A 17,635-nucleotide genomic window follows, 5' to 3' on the forward strand; every position below is an offset into this window, starting at 1 on the left:
GAGGAGTATTTCAGGGCGATTCTTTAACTCCTTTGCTGTTCTATTTGTCACTTAATCCTTTATATCAATTTGCTTGTCATGCTGATTTTAGGAAAAGAGTGTCAGAAGTTTTGTATTTTGGTGGAGTTTGTTTTGGCGGATAATAGAAGCTAGTTATTCCCTTGCGTTGACGTTTCATATATATTGTATAGATCTGAATTACTTACATGATTATTTCTGGAACTAAGTCTGGTACTACTAGATGAGAATGACGCCGAGAATGGGTTGACGCCATACATGAGATTAGAGTACACAAGGAGGCACGCACACCGAATGTTTATCTATTCTAACATTAACTTCACGAACCAGTGGCCTGAATTAAGATAATCCTTCCCATGGTTGAGATATCAGACAGTGCTAATGACAGTGAACAAATCTCAATGTCGACGAATTTCCTAATGTCAGTCAATCAACCTGACTGAATTGGAGAGCACACATTCAAACAAATTACTCCGCGCATGAAAGTCTAATGGCACCAATCCTGTTGTCCTGCACCATTAACCCTCACAGTGCCAGGCACTCTGCTGATGTCGCAGTTTCAAAAACGAAAAGAGCTGATATTCTTAGTTTGCTGCGTTACTCGTTCAAGGGATGCAACCGAATGTGCGAAGTAAAGTCAAGTAATCGCCCTTGTTTGAAATATACATGTGTTATAGGTCTTTGAAAGGCATTTAAAAGTGATACACACCAGGAAGAGAATATATTTTATTATGAGGAACACAACGTTTCGGAGTGTATGCATACTCCAACATCAGGTGAATGAATGCCATGACTTACTTACTTACTTTGTAGATTTAACGTGCGCTTTCCGACTGATGCGTATTTCGCACACGGGCCCGGCCAGGCCATTTAATGTGTTTCCGAAAGGGGCGAAAGTGGTGTGTGCAACCCAAGAGGGGGCTTTAGGGGTTGCTTATATAGAATTTGGGAATTTTGAGATTTGGAATAGATGCCGATGGGGTAAGGGAGGAGAACTAAGGGAGCTGGGTATGGTGGATTTTTGTGTGTTTATGTAATTTTGATTTGGTGGATTATAGTGTTTTTAGATGCGTTTTATTAGTTCCGTTTTGATTAAGAATACGCCTAAGGCCTTGAAGTTTTCTAGTTTATTTTGTGGGTTTAGTATTGCTTCTAGAGTGAGAGCCTGGTTTAGATTGAGGGTGGTTTGTAATGCGGTTCGATGTGTTAGGTAGTGTGTGCAGTAGATGAGTGCGTGTTCTGGGGTTTCTAGTTGTTTGCAGTGTGGGCAGTTACCTGTAGTATGTTTTTTTATTTTTTTTAGGTGGTTATTTAGGTTGGTGTGTCCTGTTTGGAGTTTAGTGATTACTCTGTCGATTTTTTTTGATGGATGGTGAATTTTTGGTTTGGTTAGTGGTTTGCTGAGTACTTTTTTGATTTGGCTATTTGAGTTTAGATATAGGTTATGCCATTTTGTGGTGATTTTTTGCTTATTTACACTTTTAATTTCTGATTTTGAGATGGGTAAGTTTAAGCTTATTTCTGGGATTTTGAGGGATAGTTTAGCTGCCTTATCGGCGTTTTCATTACCGTATATTCCTACGTGGGCGGGTATCCACAAGAAAGTTATTTGTTTGCCTGCGTTAGTTAGGTCGTTGGAGCTTTTAAGTATTAGATTTATTAATTTAGGTCGGTTTTTGGTATTTTTGTTTTTGAGGGCTTGCAGTCCACTTAGGGAGTCGGTAAGTATTAGGATTTTATTGTGGTTTTTGGATTCTTGACTATGGAGGGCTGAGGCCATGCCCATTAGTTCTGCCGTGAATATTGATTGGTTGTTTGGGAGTCGGAAGGATTGTGTAGTTTTAGTTGGTTGTGTGGTATGGACTCCGAAACCTGTGTGTTTGGAGGTCGGATCTGAAGATCCGTCCGTGTAAATGTGACACCAATTTGGCCAATTTTCGTGTATGTATGCTAGTGTGGTGGTTTTAGCTATGTTTGGGTCGGTTTGTTTATTTATTTGGCTAGCTAGTGTTGTGTCTATTTTGGGTATTTTAAGTTTAGGGGTGAAGATATTTGATTGTTTGCAGTTTTGTTTAAGATTTTTAATTTGGTGTTCATTTAGGTAGTTTGTTATTCTTTGAGATATTGGGGTAAGTAAGGGGTGTTTACGAGCTAGAGCTTGGTTTTTGGGGCTGATATTTTGGTTTATTAGGTTTTGGATGAGAGGGTTTGATTGGGATGCGGCCCAGAAATTTAAGCTTAGCTGTTCCCTGCGTAGACTTAGTGGCATTTCTCCTGTTAAGGCCTGGAGTGAAGTGTAGGAGGTGCCATGTTGGGTGCGTGTAATTAGTTTGAGAGCCTGATATTGTATTGAGTCAAGTTTTTTAGATAGAGAGTTGTTTAGGGTGTTGTATATGGCGCAGCCGTAGTCTAGTTTTGATCTAATTAGTGATATGTAGAGTGAGAGGAGGGTATCTTTGGAGGCTCCCCAGTTTGAGCCAGTGAGGCATCTTAGGGTGTTTAGGTCTTTACTGCATTTAGTTGTTAGGTTTTGGATGTGAGCATCCCAGGTGAGATGTTGATCGAAGATAAGTCCTAAGAATTTGGTTTGTTTTTGAAATTTGATTGTTTGGTTGTTTAGCTGGAGAATTGGGGAGGCGGGTTTCATGTTTTTATGTTTGAATACTATTCCTGTTGTTTTTTCTGAGTTAAGGGAGAAGCCCCATTTGTCAGCCCATTGTTGTATTTTATTAAGAGATTTTTGGAGTAAATTTTGGGCCATATTAATACTTTTTGTGCGGATCCAGAGGGCTCCATCATCCGCGAATTTGGATGTGTTTACTTTAGGGGATAGGCCCTCGAAGAGATCGTTTATCATTATATTAAAGAGTGTGGGGCTGAGGATACTGCCCTGGGGAGTGCCATTTTCTAGGGGACACTGGTCCGATAGAGTATGGTCTATCCCCACTGTTATTTTACGTTCGTTTAGAAAGTCCTGAATGTAGTTTATTATTTGTCCTTTTAGTCCTATTTTTTTAAGTTTTTGTATTAGCCCGTTGTGCCAAACCATGTCGAATGCTTTGGAGAAATCCAGAAAGATGCCTGTTGTGTATTGTTTGTTGAGTTGTCCCGTCTTTATGTCCTGTTCTAGTCGGGCGAGATTATCTAAGGTTGAGCGGCCAGGAGTGAAACCGCTTTGATCTGTGTTTATGATGTTATTTTGAGTTAAGTAGTGTTGTAGTCTATTTTTGGCCATAGATTCCATTACTTTACATAGGTTTGAGGTTAGGGATATTGGTCTATAAGAATTTGCCTGGTTAGTTGGTTTATCGGGTTTAGGGATAGGGATGACTAGTGCCTGTTTCCAGGGAGTTGGTACCTGTCCGTTTTGATAGATTAGGTTATATAGTTTAAGTAGTGCCTGGAGTAGGTTGGGGGGGAGTTTTTTGATTATTTGGTAGGATGTTAGGTCTAGTCCTGGGGCAGTTCCCTTTTTCCTATTTTGGAGTACGTACTGGAGTTCTTCCATTGAGTAAGGTTGGTTTATTTCGAGGTTATCATTATTTGGTACTTTAGTAGGTTTGGCTTCTGCTTTAAGTTTTTGTTGGAATTTTTCGCTGAAGTTATTGTTGCTGCTTACGGCCGAGAAGTGGTTTGCTAGGTTATTTGCCTTTTCGGTAGGGTTGGTTGAATTGTTTATGTTGGGTGTTTTTTTGTGACGTTTTAAGCCTCTAATGGCGTGGATTTTTCGCCAGACTGTTCTGGCATCTGTGCGATTATTTACTCCTTCACAAAATAATTTCCAATCTTTGGTTTTAGCTATTTTGACTAGTTTTTGGACCTTGTGGTTTAGTTCGTGAGCTACCGTTATATGGTTATGGTCGCGTTTGGCTCTATTGAAGGCTGTTTTACGTTTGCGTCTAGTTTGTTCTATTTCCTCGTTCCACCATGGTACCGAGGGTTTGCCTACGTTATTTGTTTTATAAGGTATTGATGCTTTGGCTGCGTTAATTATGTAGTCTGTTAGGTTTTTGCAGTAGATTTCTGGGTCCTTATTTTCTAGTTTGGTTAGGTTGGCTTGGTTGCAGATATCCTGAAATTTGTCCCAGTTAGCTTGGTTATAGTTGAATTTTGGTTCTACGTTTTCTGTTTGGGTAGGAACGTTTGTATTGCCTATGGTAATGTTTATAGGGAAGTGGTCACTACCTAGTGGGGCGTCGTGAACTTCCCATTGAGTACTTTGGGCCAGATCTGGGGTGCATATGGTTAGGTCGATAGCCGACATTTTATGGTTTTTCTTATCGTATCTAGTTGGTTGGTTATTGTTTAGGAGTACAAGGTTATTTGTTTCTATCCATTCAGAGATTAGTTTGCCATGATTATCTATTTTTTCATCTATGCTCCAGGTGGGGTGGTGAGCGTTAAAGTCTCCTAGGAATATAGTTGATTTATTGCTTATTTGCAGTAATTTGTTTAGGTCCTCAGCTTGAATTTTTTGTTCTGCCCAGTGGTATACGTTAATGATGTTTATTTTTTGGTTTTTGAGAGTTATTTGGATGCCGTTTGCTTCTAGGTTTGGTGTGTTTATTTTGATTTCTTCATAGTTAATGTCTTCTCTGATTAGTATTATTAATCCTCCTGCGGCTCTAGCGGTTTTAGGTTTGGCTCGGTCTGTTCTAACTGAGTTGTAGTTTGGTAGAGTAAATTTAGATTTTTTTGAGAATTTGGTTTCTTGGATACAGGCAATGTGCGGACCCTTATCTTGTTTAAATTTTGCTTTTAGTTCGTGGCCGTGGGAATTTAGTCCATTGGCATTCCACTGAAATATGTTTAGGCCTTCCATTATTTGGGCTTTTAGTGTTTGGAGGTTAGGTTTTGATTTAGGCTAGGGGTTTTTACTTGGTTGAGGTAGGGCTAACTAATTCGAGGCCTATGCTGAAGAATTCGAAGGTAAGGGTTGTCAGTTTAAGCTTATTTGCTACGGTATAGAAAGCTTTAGTGCTAGCGTTTGGGTTTATTTCCTTTAGCATGTATGCGAGAAGGATGGTTAAGTTGTTTAGTTTGTTGTTTGACATTTGCTGAGGCCTGTGTTTAAAGGTTTTGGTTTTTTGGGGGGTTGAGAGAGTTATTTCGTTTATGTCTTCCTCGGTTGTGCATTCATATTCTTCTGTGTTGTTAAGTTTAGTTTCCTCACATTCCATGGGGGTGGTTTGCGTGCGTGCTTGTGTTTGTGGTCTGGATGTGGTTTCCTTACTGTCTAGGTTTTCGGGTTGTGATTGCTTGGGATCGGTTGTTGTTGCCATAGCGGCTGTGGTTTGTATGGTGCCGGGTTGGGTTGTGGCGGGCGTATTGTTGCTTGTTTTGCGTGCAGGTGTGGATGTTGTGAATGTGCTAGTGGAGGGTTGTGGGATGGACGTGTGGTGGATGTGTGTTTTGGGTGCTGGATGTACTCTTTGCAGGATGCCATCCCATGCCATGAGACAGAGAGCACATATATGTAAGGACATGTAAGGAAAACAAAATTAATAAGATAACAAAAAGGTGGATAATAACAAAGGGTAGAAACTAGCAAGGGAAGCCAACAGATGACTGGCGCTGATCGGTGATTATCAATAGACAATGGAAGCCAGAACTTTACAGTAATTAGCGCTGATAGTAAAGAAGCCACTGGTGCTGGTGCTTGGGACTTATTGATCTTTGTCGGTGCTAATTACCTAGCTGGATTCCATTTGCCCATTTCTATGTCCATTCTTTCACCTATCAGTGCTAATTACCCCGGCCTCCCGTTTGCCTAGTGTCCATTGCCTATTACTGGCTTCTATACTATCAACGCTGGACTCTATTATTTACAGACTGCCATCATGTTGCTGGAATTAAAGTAAGTAAGTTGCTGGAATACTACTTACTGTGGCTTTAAAAATACAAACTAACAAACGTAGCACGAAATGAAAGTCAACATATGGCACCAAGAGGGTTAAAACCAATTTCTATTCTGCAAAGAGTTATTGATGACTGTTTTAACAAATAGCAAGTTAACGCCACTTTCTGTTTTTATTTTCTGTGTTTAATATTGAAGTGTAATCGGTATGAGACATGTTAGGCAAATGAATTTGAGTTTATTGGTTTACAGGGTGACACAAGTCATGACCTGGTATCATGCTAAATGATTCTGTATGAATTATTGATCGAGATGGAACACACTGCTTGACCCATACCAACAGTGCATAGTCCAGCAGTATATGGAGGTGAAAAAAACAAAAAAACACCGGCAGTCGTGAATAAATAACTTTTCCCTTTTGCTTTTGTCTGTGTAGCAGGGCGAGGAGCCATCCCACAAATGACATTCTTACCTCGTAAGTTTTTTGACAGGGTTGACCTTTTTGGCCATATTGGAAAAGTCGTCCGATCACAAATCAGAAGATCCATGGATCGAATCCCATCAAAGGAATCGGAAATATTATGGCCGCTGCATTGTCGCACAAAGAGAGGCTGAGCACGTTCACATTAAATTAAATTAAATTAAATAAAGTCTCAGTACTATGTGGCCCAGGATGTGTCTTCTGTTGACGAGAGTAAGTTGCGGGGCATGGGTTATCCCACAGATGACAACCGTAACTTGCCAGCATGCTGACGGCGTATCAACTTTCTTCATGTGAACAATGCGTCCATGGTGCGAATCCCACAACGGGAATCGGACATTTTATGGACGCTACATCTGCAAATCAGAGAGTCTGTCGTATGTCTATTAAGCACATAATTACTAATCCTTAAAAAACTGCTTCATTGCATCGCTCTGTAGCTAGCGATATTGTTCTGTTGACGAAGGCCTGCGGCCCGTAACAATATATCAATTAATAATCAACATTATTATTATTTCCTGTGTACACATATATGGGTCTGACAATATGCGGATAATATAATTGAACATTTCTAAAAGTATTTTGTTCTAAATATTATTTAATATATTTCTATATGTTATAAAGACAATACAACATTTCTACAATATCTAGGGCGGTCGGGTAGCCTTGTAGTCAAAGCATTTGCTCACCACTCTGAAGACTCGGGTTCGATTCCCGAGATTGGTACAGTCAATGTGTGCAGTCCATTTCTGGTGTCCCCCGACGTGACATTGCTGGAATATTGCTAAAAGCTGCATAAAACCAAACTCACTCACTCACTCTACAATATCTGAACTGCTGAGTTACTTCCCTTCTATTCCGCTGTGCCTGTGCGAAATATAATGTTGTACGTCATGACAAATGGCAAACTGTTCAAAACGGTGTAAAGCTTATCAGACCAATTAAATACATATCATGGTCACTGAAAAAATGTATATAATAGCTAAGGTACATGTCATCTTCTTGATAACTAAGGTGTGTGCTATTCTGTCACACTAATGTGTGTCATGTTCATGTTTATCAAGGTGCACGCTGTGCATTTACCTGATGATAAATGTGACTGTATATTATCATATACCTGATAACATAAGCGCTTCGCTTGTTTACCAATCCATTATCACATTTTTGTGAAAATAAATATGTTTAAATCAATTAACTTCATATACATGTATACATTGTTCTTATCTCCCTTCAATAGTATATTTAAATATAATATCATTAATACGATTGTAAATATTAGAAGGCCTTTCCACTTCTTATCCAAAATTCGTCTTTTCGCTGGAGTTCGTTTTTACTTTGATAGCAGGTAAGTGCTTAAGTAAAGTCAATTTTCACTCTACGATTGTTGCTTTTATAACAACATTTTTACACGTTGAACATGTATGTGCAGTTGTCCATTATCTATACAAGGATTGTCGCTTAAACTCCATACATTGTCACTATTGACCTTTTCGGAATAACCAGGATCGCTCATTTTATTTCAAGGTTTGTCCGCACCACACCCATGCTCGTGGGTTTCACGAAAGTGGTTAATGTCTCACATTAAGCTGACAAGCCGTGATATAACTATAATACTGGCGTTAACCCAACACATCCAAAGATGTAGTCGAGATAAACTATCATTTTGGTTGCCTTACCAAAACGTGCCATTTTGTCCTCGACATTAACCCTGACTAGTTTGATGATGAAGTGACAACACTTAAAGGACAGGTCAACGTAGCAACTTTGCAGATTTTATTACAATAGGGAATACTTAATCACACATAGCTGACTAAATCAATATTTGAAAAATGGCACATACCGTAAAACGGACGATAAAAAACGACAGGCAAAATGATTTCCCTACTGGAACTGAAATGGGAAACTCGATGCGTAATTTCAACGAACGGCGCCCAGTCTGCGTTTGTGGTTTATTGAGTGTCTTCTTACTTGTCCAGCACCTTTTGTTATGGGTTTAAATTCACCCGAGCTTGCTGATTGGAAAGACAATATGACACAAGTAATTAGTTAATATCTCACAAAAATAACAACACAAACAATTGGCAAATTATATTCACATAAGCTTTTAGAATATATATCACCCATTCCTCCCTCACAGAATACACCTTTATCTACCTTCACCAATTCCTTCCATAACAGCATACACCTCTATGTACCTTCACCCATTCCTCGCACACAACATACACCTCCGTATACCTTCACCCATTCCCGTCCCTACCAACATACACCTCTGTGTACCTTCACCCATTCCTCCCTCACAACATACACTTCTATGTACCATCACTAATTCCTCCATCTATCAACACACACCTACATTTACCTTCACACATTCCTCCCTCACAGAATACACCTATATCTACCTTCACCAATTCCTTCCATAACAGCATACACCTCTATGTCCCTTCACCCATTCCTCGCACACAACATACACCTCCATATACCTTCACCCATTCCCGTCCCTATCAACATACACCTCTATGTGTCTTCACCCATACCAACATACATCTCCATATACCTTCACCCATTCCTCCCCATATCAACATACACCTCTATGTATCATCAGCCATTCCTGCCCCGACCAGCAAACGCCTATATGTCCCTTCACCCATTCCTCGCACACAACGTAGACCTCCATATACCTTCACCCACACCTCTATGTGTCTTCACCCATACCTCCCCTACCAACATACACTTCTATGGCTCTTCACCCATTCCTCGCACACAACATACACCTCCATATACCTTCACCCATTCCTGCCCCTATCAACATACACCTCTATGTGTCTTCACCCATACCTCCCCTACAAACATACACCTCTGTGTACCTTCACCCATTCCTCCTTCACATCATATACGTCTATGTACCCTCATCCATTCCTAACTTGCAGGTGCAAGTCTCGTTTACAACAGTGCCGCGTACCGTCTCTTAACATTTTGAAGAGAGGCGCCTGTTCCACACCCACAACTGCAACGACAACTGCACTTCTAACCACCTTGTCAGTCTGCGGCATAATCTGCAGAGTTGTCTCTGTAATCACCTGCCCCAGTGAAGGAGACCCCATACGTGGAAGCGATGGGATAACATATAAGAATGCTTATGTTAATTCATGTTTAGTTTCCTACAATTGATTTGCCTTTGCATGTGTTTCATGCCACTGGTGGGGCAGGAGTAACTTACCTTTGCGCACACATTTGGTGTCGTGACTACATTAACACATATTTGACACACTCGGAATCGTAAAATGGACTCTGCTTTTAGTAGAAATTTATTATGCTATGAAATTTTTTTTGTCGCCTTTTTTATCACATGTATCAACTGATGTGATACAGACCTTTTCATGAATGTATTCACTGATGTTGATATTTTCATTGTCAAGGATCGTGTGAATTAAACAATCTAATTCTATTGATCTGATTCAGGGAAAATAGAAATTTTATCCGGATTTCGACTATTCTTGTTACCATGGTTGAACAGAATGATAAATACAAAACTAAGCGAACGGAACCAAGGACAGTATCAAGTCATTCGGTTTCCTTGGTCATGTTAATTTTAACGAGTGTTAGCTGTACTTCTATACTGGAATTATCCTGGTATTACTTGCTCTTAAACATGTTAAATCGAGTAAAGCTTTAATACCGCCACATTATGTAGACTTAGGATTGTTCATTTGAACTTTGTACATGCAAGTATTTTGCAACAATCTTTGTTTGAATTGCACGTTACAGCGTAAAGTCATTTTATACGGGCACATTGACTTAAAGACTGAATTATATACAGTACACGAAATTCCGGACTTTTGAGGGATGCGAATAACAAAGATTTGAGCTGACGGTCACTGTGCAGTGAGTGAGGGTGTTAATTTGAGGGATTTATCAATGCTCGAGACTCACTCAAGTCGAAGGTCAAATGAGACGCCTGAAGCGCATGAGCAAAGTCAGCGCAACCTTTTTCCACCGACAGAAGACGCGCCTCAAGCTAACAGCCAATATAATTGATAAGTAGACCTGAGGTGTCTAATATTGTTATATTCATTGTAACATGGCTTTCGAAGTAAACACGTCAAAATCGAATAGATTGAAAGCTGCAGACGATCTAAACCTGCCACGTTAAGGAAATTCTTTGCTTGGTAACTCAGTACCAATATGAACGATAACTTTCATGAACTTCCCAATGATTCCACTCGACATAAGCTCTGCACAGCCAATATCAAGGCCGAATCCGATCCCAAAAAGTCCCGCCATAGGAGCTGATATGCGTGAGATGCAGACATCGGTTTGAGAAAGAGGATAATATATCACAGAGACTTCAGGTGACATAGTGTCCGAAAATATTAAGTTCAACGGCTGTTGTCTGAAACATGTAAGATTTGTTTGAGAACAAGACAAACATAGCCAAAGATATTTTGAGAAAACGCCCAGGTTCCCTTGGGGATTTGCTCAATATCTCTGGATATACAATCTTTGTTCTATCAACGTAAGGAATTTTGTCCATCAGTATCATGTTGAACACCATTGTATGGTGATAAATGTGAAGGACTCGAGGTAGCACGTCGTATTGGACAAACGACAGGAATCTGTCCTAGAAAGAGGCCGCCTTCACAATTAAAAGCATGGGCATATTCTTCCCGCGACAGAGTGAGTGAGTGATCGAGTGTGGTTCTACATCTTTTTGCAAGATTCCCTCATTATCACGGCGGGGGAAACCAAAGCATGGGCTTCACACATAACACCCAATGTGGGGAACCGAACCCGAGTCTTCGGCGTGACAAGCGAACGCTTATCCACCAAGCTACCCCACCGCTCCTTACCGTGGCAGAGGGAAAGGTTACATATATCTATGCGCATGACTAACAACTACGCTCTTTCGGGAAACAGTCAATCGGACACACCATACTGGTATTGATGCCAGAAAATGGTCAGCAATAGAAATGGAAGAGAAGGTTTACAGTCTTATCTTTAAATACAATTTGTTTACAGGACTTACCTGGAATTAGCATTATCTACAGCGCTTATCTGGAAATATATTTAGACTACAGGGCATACCTGGACATATTTCCACCTGGAAATACCATTTTTACTCCAGGGCGCGACCTGGTATGTCATTTATCGACAGGGTGCAACCTGAACAATAATGACGCCTGTATTCACCTTGAAAGGGAATTGTGGTATAACTCAGCAGTAAATGTGTTCACTCGTCATACAATAGAAACAGATTCCACCACATATGCATTGTATGGTATACATAACCCCGATTGTTAATGTTCACCATAACGACATTACAAGTATATTGCTTAAAGTAGCTTAAAAATCTTACTCACTCTCTCGCTCATCAGAAGTGTTCAATGACAGGCAATGATTAGTAAATGTCTCAAGAATTGTTTATTCTTTTAAGTTGATACATTAATTGTAATCCAGAAACCTGAAAGAGAAAAGATGAATTTGATTACTCCTCGAATCTTATAAAAAGCTATATTTCATAGTATCTGATGCAACCATAATCATGGCCAGGAATGCATAAAAGTTTCGAACCCGGATTGCGCAAACCAAATTTAAGCTATTAAAGGAAAAGGAGAAGGCTTCTGGCAAGGTTATAGCTTAAGTATCTTTTGTGCCGTTGTCTTATTCAAACGTACATTGAAACGTTTCTATGTATGCTAATCATCAAACATGTTAAATATAATAAATCAATGCCAAGATCATCTTTGTGTTTGACGTGACAAACATGGTTATGAATATCACTCACATAATCCTTGAATAAACCCTGTATCAATCCATCATCACCATCAATAATGCAAAGAACTCACCTCTAAGAACACTTTGCGTATGAGGCTACGTACAGATCCAAGTTCGTGCAGCGGGCCTTCTCAAAAAGACAGCTGCAAATAGCAAAGCGGTGTATTTGTGTATTGTTTGTACCTGAACATAAGTTAACCATCGTCAATACTTCACAGTCTTTGGGGGGCACGGGTGGCCGAGTCGTCTAAGGCGCCGCGATTCGCTGTGCAGAGTTGCGTCCCCTGGACACGCCAGAAACCTATGATTGTGGGTTCGAATTCCGGTTCGCCCCAATTATGTTTCTAGGTTTGTCAGCACCATACCCGTGCTCTTGGGTTTCACCGAAGTGGTAAACGTCTGAGACCTGCATCACTTCGGGCTTTCCTTCCACATTAAGCTGACACGCCGTGATATAACTGGAATATCCAACTCACTCACTCACTCACAGTCTTTGATAGGCATTTAGAAGTTGGAAGAACATGAATATATGACACATACGTCCTGTGTTCATGTTCAACCAATTTCTAAATGCCCATCAAAGACTTCATTCTTGTCATGTATTCAAATAATTCACAGGTTTATATACACTGTGAATACATACCTTGCAGTGTTGTCACTATGTTCAACCAAATACTACAAACGTTTCATCAAGAGGGAAACCAACGGTTAGTCTGTCCAATGAGCGGTGAGATCCGATTGCGCAAACGGCATTTTTCCTGAGCTACCCACTGTTTTAATATCTTGCAACGACAGGGTTCGCACAGAATTTATGCACGGAGTAGGGTTCATTTCCGTGAGACACACGGCCTCATGCCATTGCTTTACATAGAATAGAAACTCGTCACTACCACACACCATGTCGGTCGTAGTATTTACTGAAACTAGTGGAAAGTGGTGATTACATACCCGTGATTTCTTTTTTAATGAATTCAAGGAAACCGAATCGAAATAAATTGCGGTTGATCAACAGTCATTAGTCTACGCTACGTATAAGTATGTTCCAACTGAAGTATTTGATGAGTAATTCTATTTGAATATTTTTTTCGGAAACTGAAGATCTTTGGGAAATCGGTTACAAGAGTTTGAATGTGAAGTTGGATATTTGCCTTTTCTATTTGCCTTAATTGCCTCAATTTCAATATTTTAAAAGAAACGGAAAAGATTAAAAGTGTACATTGTTATTTTGTAAGTTTATTCTATATGTTTGCAAATTTCCTAATTGGTGTAGTCTATGGTGAATGTGGCAAACATCCATTGTGTGTTTCTTGTCACACAAATTGTATCACATACACGTTGAAATTAAGGACAATGCTCACTTACATATACCCCTAAGTGTTAAGACTGACACGTGACCATACACAGCCTTATAAGAATTCTTATGTCATAAATCATTAATAATGTTCCTCCCGATTTGGTCTCGTGTTGATTTCCCAGAGGGTTGGAGCCACAGCAATATTTTTTAATACGGATGTGTGTGAATGATATGTACTTTCTCAAAAAACCCTGGTCATGTATTTGGACTCTTATCTAAACATGATGTACTTTTACCAGGAACAATAAAAAAAAAAAAAAATTAAAAAAATTAAAAAAAATTTAATACATTTAGACAGAGACTTACTGACTGTGTTGAGCAGAAATGGTATGGGAACTATCTAATAGGAAGTCGTTATACTCGAGCTCCTGTTCATGCTTGTAATGCACATTCACGACAGGGGTAAATTTACACTGCTTTAACCAGAGTAAATTTAGAAAGACGTTTAATTGTTTGGAAGCTCATTTTACTTTTTGGGAATACAAAATGTTATGAAAGATATGTGTGTTATGAAAGATTTCGAGGCAAATATTTTTCATTGTCTATTTTAAGAAACATTACCAACTTATGGCATAATTGCATTACGTAATAAGGCCGTACTCTGTTTGAAGCCGGGTGGTGGAGTAGCATCATGGTTAAAGCCTTGGCTCGTCACACCGAAGACCCGAGTTCGATTCTCCATATGGGTACAATGTGTGAAGCCCATTTTCCGGTGTCCTCCTCCGTGATATTGCTGGAATATTGCTAAAAGTGGCGTAAAACCATACTCACTCAATCACTGTATGAAGTATCGCAACTGAAAACACTGTTAGAAAAATATTTACATAATCTCTTAATCAGTGGTGATACGATGTTATTGAAACCACCTGGAATAGTAATTTTGTTTGTGCAGGGTGTATGAGTGAGGGTGCTACCGTATGAGCAGGGCTTGCTTATCCTGTTCGCGAACACGTGGTGTCATCACGAATTTCCAATGATCCATTCAAGTAAGTTTCACCGCTATTTTGCCTTTTACGCCCAACGGAATCTCCCTCCCTGGACAATCGAGAATGATTATTCTCTTGCGTTGACGTTATAAATTGAAATTTAATGTCTACTTTTATTAACTGAGAGTGAGTGAGTTGGGTTTAACGCCACTTTTAACATTATTCCAGTTATATCACGGCGTGTCAGCCTAATGTGGAAGGAAAGGCCGAAGTGATGCAGGTCTCAGACGTTTGCCACTTCGGTGAAACCCACGAGCATGGGTATGATGCTGACACATCTAGAATCATAATCGGGGCGAACCGGGATTCGACCCCACAATCATAGGTTTCTGGCGTGCCCAAGGGACGTAACTCGGCACAGCGAATCACGGTGCCTTAGACGACTCGGCCATCCATGCCCCCTATTGACAAAACTATCAATGAGTCAATCAACAACAATAATGATTTAATCCAATTGTGAAAAAACACAACATTTGAACCTTAGTAGCAACGCCTCAAGCAAACAAATTCAATAATGCTGTAAACCGTCAGAGACTAATCCCAAAATTACTTTTGAAACTAGAGCATGAGCCTTTTAAAGACATATGTTGGTTCATAAATATCCAAATCCACTTGATGACTTGAAAACTCAAAAACGATTGTGCCAATAATTTAACGAAATGGTCTCTTACAAATTCATGTAGTCTACGTGGTCGGAACCACACAGGTGTTCCACGTCATTTCCGCAGTGTTTGGTGGCCATCTGGGAACAGAAGAACTGGTATATGGCAGAAGTACCGGGAGTTCCGGTTGTACCGGAAGAGGGTGTACAAGTGCCATTATGTACAGCCTGAAGAGTAAGGTCCTGACAGTGGGCCTTGGAAAAGAGACACCTGGAAAGTAAAGAGTCAGTGTGTGAATGTAGCTGTAGAAGTGGCGGTAGAGGATGCAGAATGACACCAGAAGCAGTGTCTGATAAATAGCAGTTCCTGTAGCAGTAGCAGCAGCAGTAGTCGCAATAAAGGTTGTAAGTTGTAACTGTAGAAATCGAAGCACAGGTGTAAAATTTGTTGCTTCTGAAGCAGTAATTGTTGAAGTGGTGGCAGTACATTAACGTCACATTAGCTGTATCCATGTGAGTGAGTGGATCTTGTCATTGTCAGTCAATATCCAGTCATATCACGGCAGCCAGTGAACAATCGCGTCTGTGCCCTACAGACGAGTGGATGAAATCACGGGAATTGAACTCCACAAGTGGGCTACTTTGAAACGTTGACTTACAACCCGATCAAATTTTAGTCGACTCTTACGATCAGGAATTGGGATCTACTGAGACCTGGAATTCCCATATTGTGCATATGATAATAACGCACAACAACGTCATTCAGCAAAGTATGTTTACCTATTGTCATAGGTTTTGCCGTCGCTGCCACACTCTGGGTGATGGGCAAATAAAGAACAGTCAGCGCGGTTGATAGCTCTGCATATGGTCCTGATAGGCGACGTGGTCTGGCTGTAGCAAGCTGGGGGTAAGACCAGTAGATAAATGGATAAACACAAGTACATTGTATGGGAACATCATCGATCATCTAGTGTATCATATGGTCATTGTATTAATACAATTGCTTTGCACCTATTGGCCGCCGTAGTTTCGTTTCAGAAGTGTCGTCACCATATCACTAACTCGGCACAGAATTTCTTTCCTTCAGGGGACATATAGGATTGAATGGCTCTTTCAGCGACGTGCCAGTCGAAAATACACAAGACAATTTATGGTTGCGAACTGATCCAATGTATTTATCAGAATGTAGATCAACGAGGTACAGAATATGATATAGGTTATTTTATTTATTATAGATATTTTAAGGTTACCATGTCCTTCACATACAGCTGTGTGATGCATCAGGTGGTCGTAAATTCTACTCAACGTGCAAACATACTATCTACTTTAATAGCGGCTCATAATCTTATTTCAAAATATACGGATTACTTTTAACGGCTTTTACATGTTGTTTTCATACTTAATTAACGGACCTGCCAAACGTCAGTGCTTGTGATATAAAAACAATACGCTGGGCAAATTAAACAGTGGATAATGATAACCAAAACTGTACTGTAAATCATTGAAATTGCAATAAAAGGAGTAAAAAGCACCTCACCTACAAACACTGCGACAATTGAGAGTAACTTCAGCATCATGAACGTGAGGAAAGCTGCCCTAGTCTGGAATATGCAAAATGTATGACTTGGACGAGAACCGTGTAATTTCCCAGGTGGTAACCTTATCTGTGACCTACCTCGTAGGTGTGTCGGGACGGCATGTGCTTACTGTGGTGTCAATACAGATTTTCAGTGATCCATTTCTATAATTTTCACCGCCGATTGACTTTCATGCCCAGTGGAATCCGTTTCGGCGAATAATCGACACATGTTATTCTCTCACGTTCACGTTTTATATTCAACAAAGGGCTGCCTACAGGCTAAGGATTACGCATGGCTTGCTTCACTTTCGCCATATCACAACGGTCTGTGAGCAGCGCCTGGCTCAAACCAACAATTGGCCGTTATTATGAGCCAGGTCCTGTGCCGTCCGCGAACGATTAAACAGGCAACACATGATCTCATTAAGGTCGGATCTTAGTTCTCGCTACCGCTAAACACAGATACGACGACACACCATTAAAGGTCACGTCACAATGTAAGTTCCCAAACTGAGCGACGAATGAAATAACTAACTAGTCGACATCAGCAAATTAGACGTTTTCTCGAGCTTTTTGGAACTGACTTCAAACTGGCGACATCCATCCAGACAAAGCTTTGAAAATTAGCTAATCAAATTTAAAAACTGAACAGGAAACTTCTGCAATGTCTAATAGATGGCCGAGATTGTATGGCATTACTTTTCACAGGTGAAGGAAAGTCTCTTCCGTTGCAAATGATTATCCCTATTGAAAGAAACAGCCGTACAATCCGTAACTGTCGTTAGGAATATCCCGTGTTAACTATTTCGAGGTTGTATGTTGAGAAAACACATTCTGACTGTCACTTTTACTATTTGGTAAGCGACATTCTGCTTGGCCGGATGAAAGGTCATTCTGACGTGATCTGTGATGGAATGTCCTCAGATCATTGTTCAGGCGGTAGCGAGAACGAGGATATGATTTTAACGAGATTAGGCAACGCATAGG

General features: G+C 40.2%; 1 protein-coding gene across 1 annotated transcript; it reads right to left on the reverse strand.

Moving 5' to 3' along the window:
- Positions 1–11,755: 11,755 nt before the first annotated feature.
- Positions 11,756–16,735, reverse strand: LOC139477401 (thrombin inhibitor rhodniin-like). The gene is made up of 5 exons (XM_071259962.1): positions 16,607–16,735; positions 15,850–15,970; positions 15,140–15,340; positions 12,200–12,271; positions 11,756–11,814 (listed from the first exon to the last, which is right to left on the reverse strand). The coding sequence occupies exons 1-4, from the start codon at positions 16,644–16,646 to the stop codon at positions 12,202–12,204; spliced, it is 432 nt and encodes a 143-aa protein (XP_071116063.1). The 5' UTR covers positions 16,647–16,735; the 3' UTR covers positions 11,756–11,814; positions 12,200–12,201.
- Positions 16,736–17,635: the final 900 nt, after the last annotated feature.

Source organism: Haliotis cracherodii, unplaced genomic scaffold (genome assembly GCF_022045235.1).
Source record: "Haliotis cracherodii isolate W230 unplaced genomic scaffold, xgHalCrac1.p SCAF_33, whole genome shotgun sequence".
In the NCBI taxonomy this organism is placed as follows: domain Eukaryota; kingdom Metazoa; phylum Mollusca; class Gastropoda; order Lepetellida; family Haliotidae; genus Haliotis; species Haliotis cracherodii.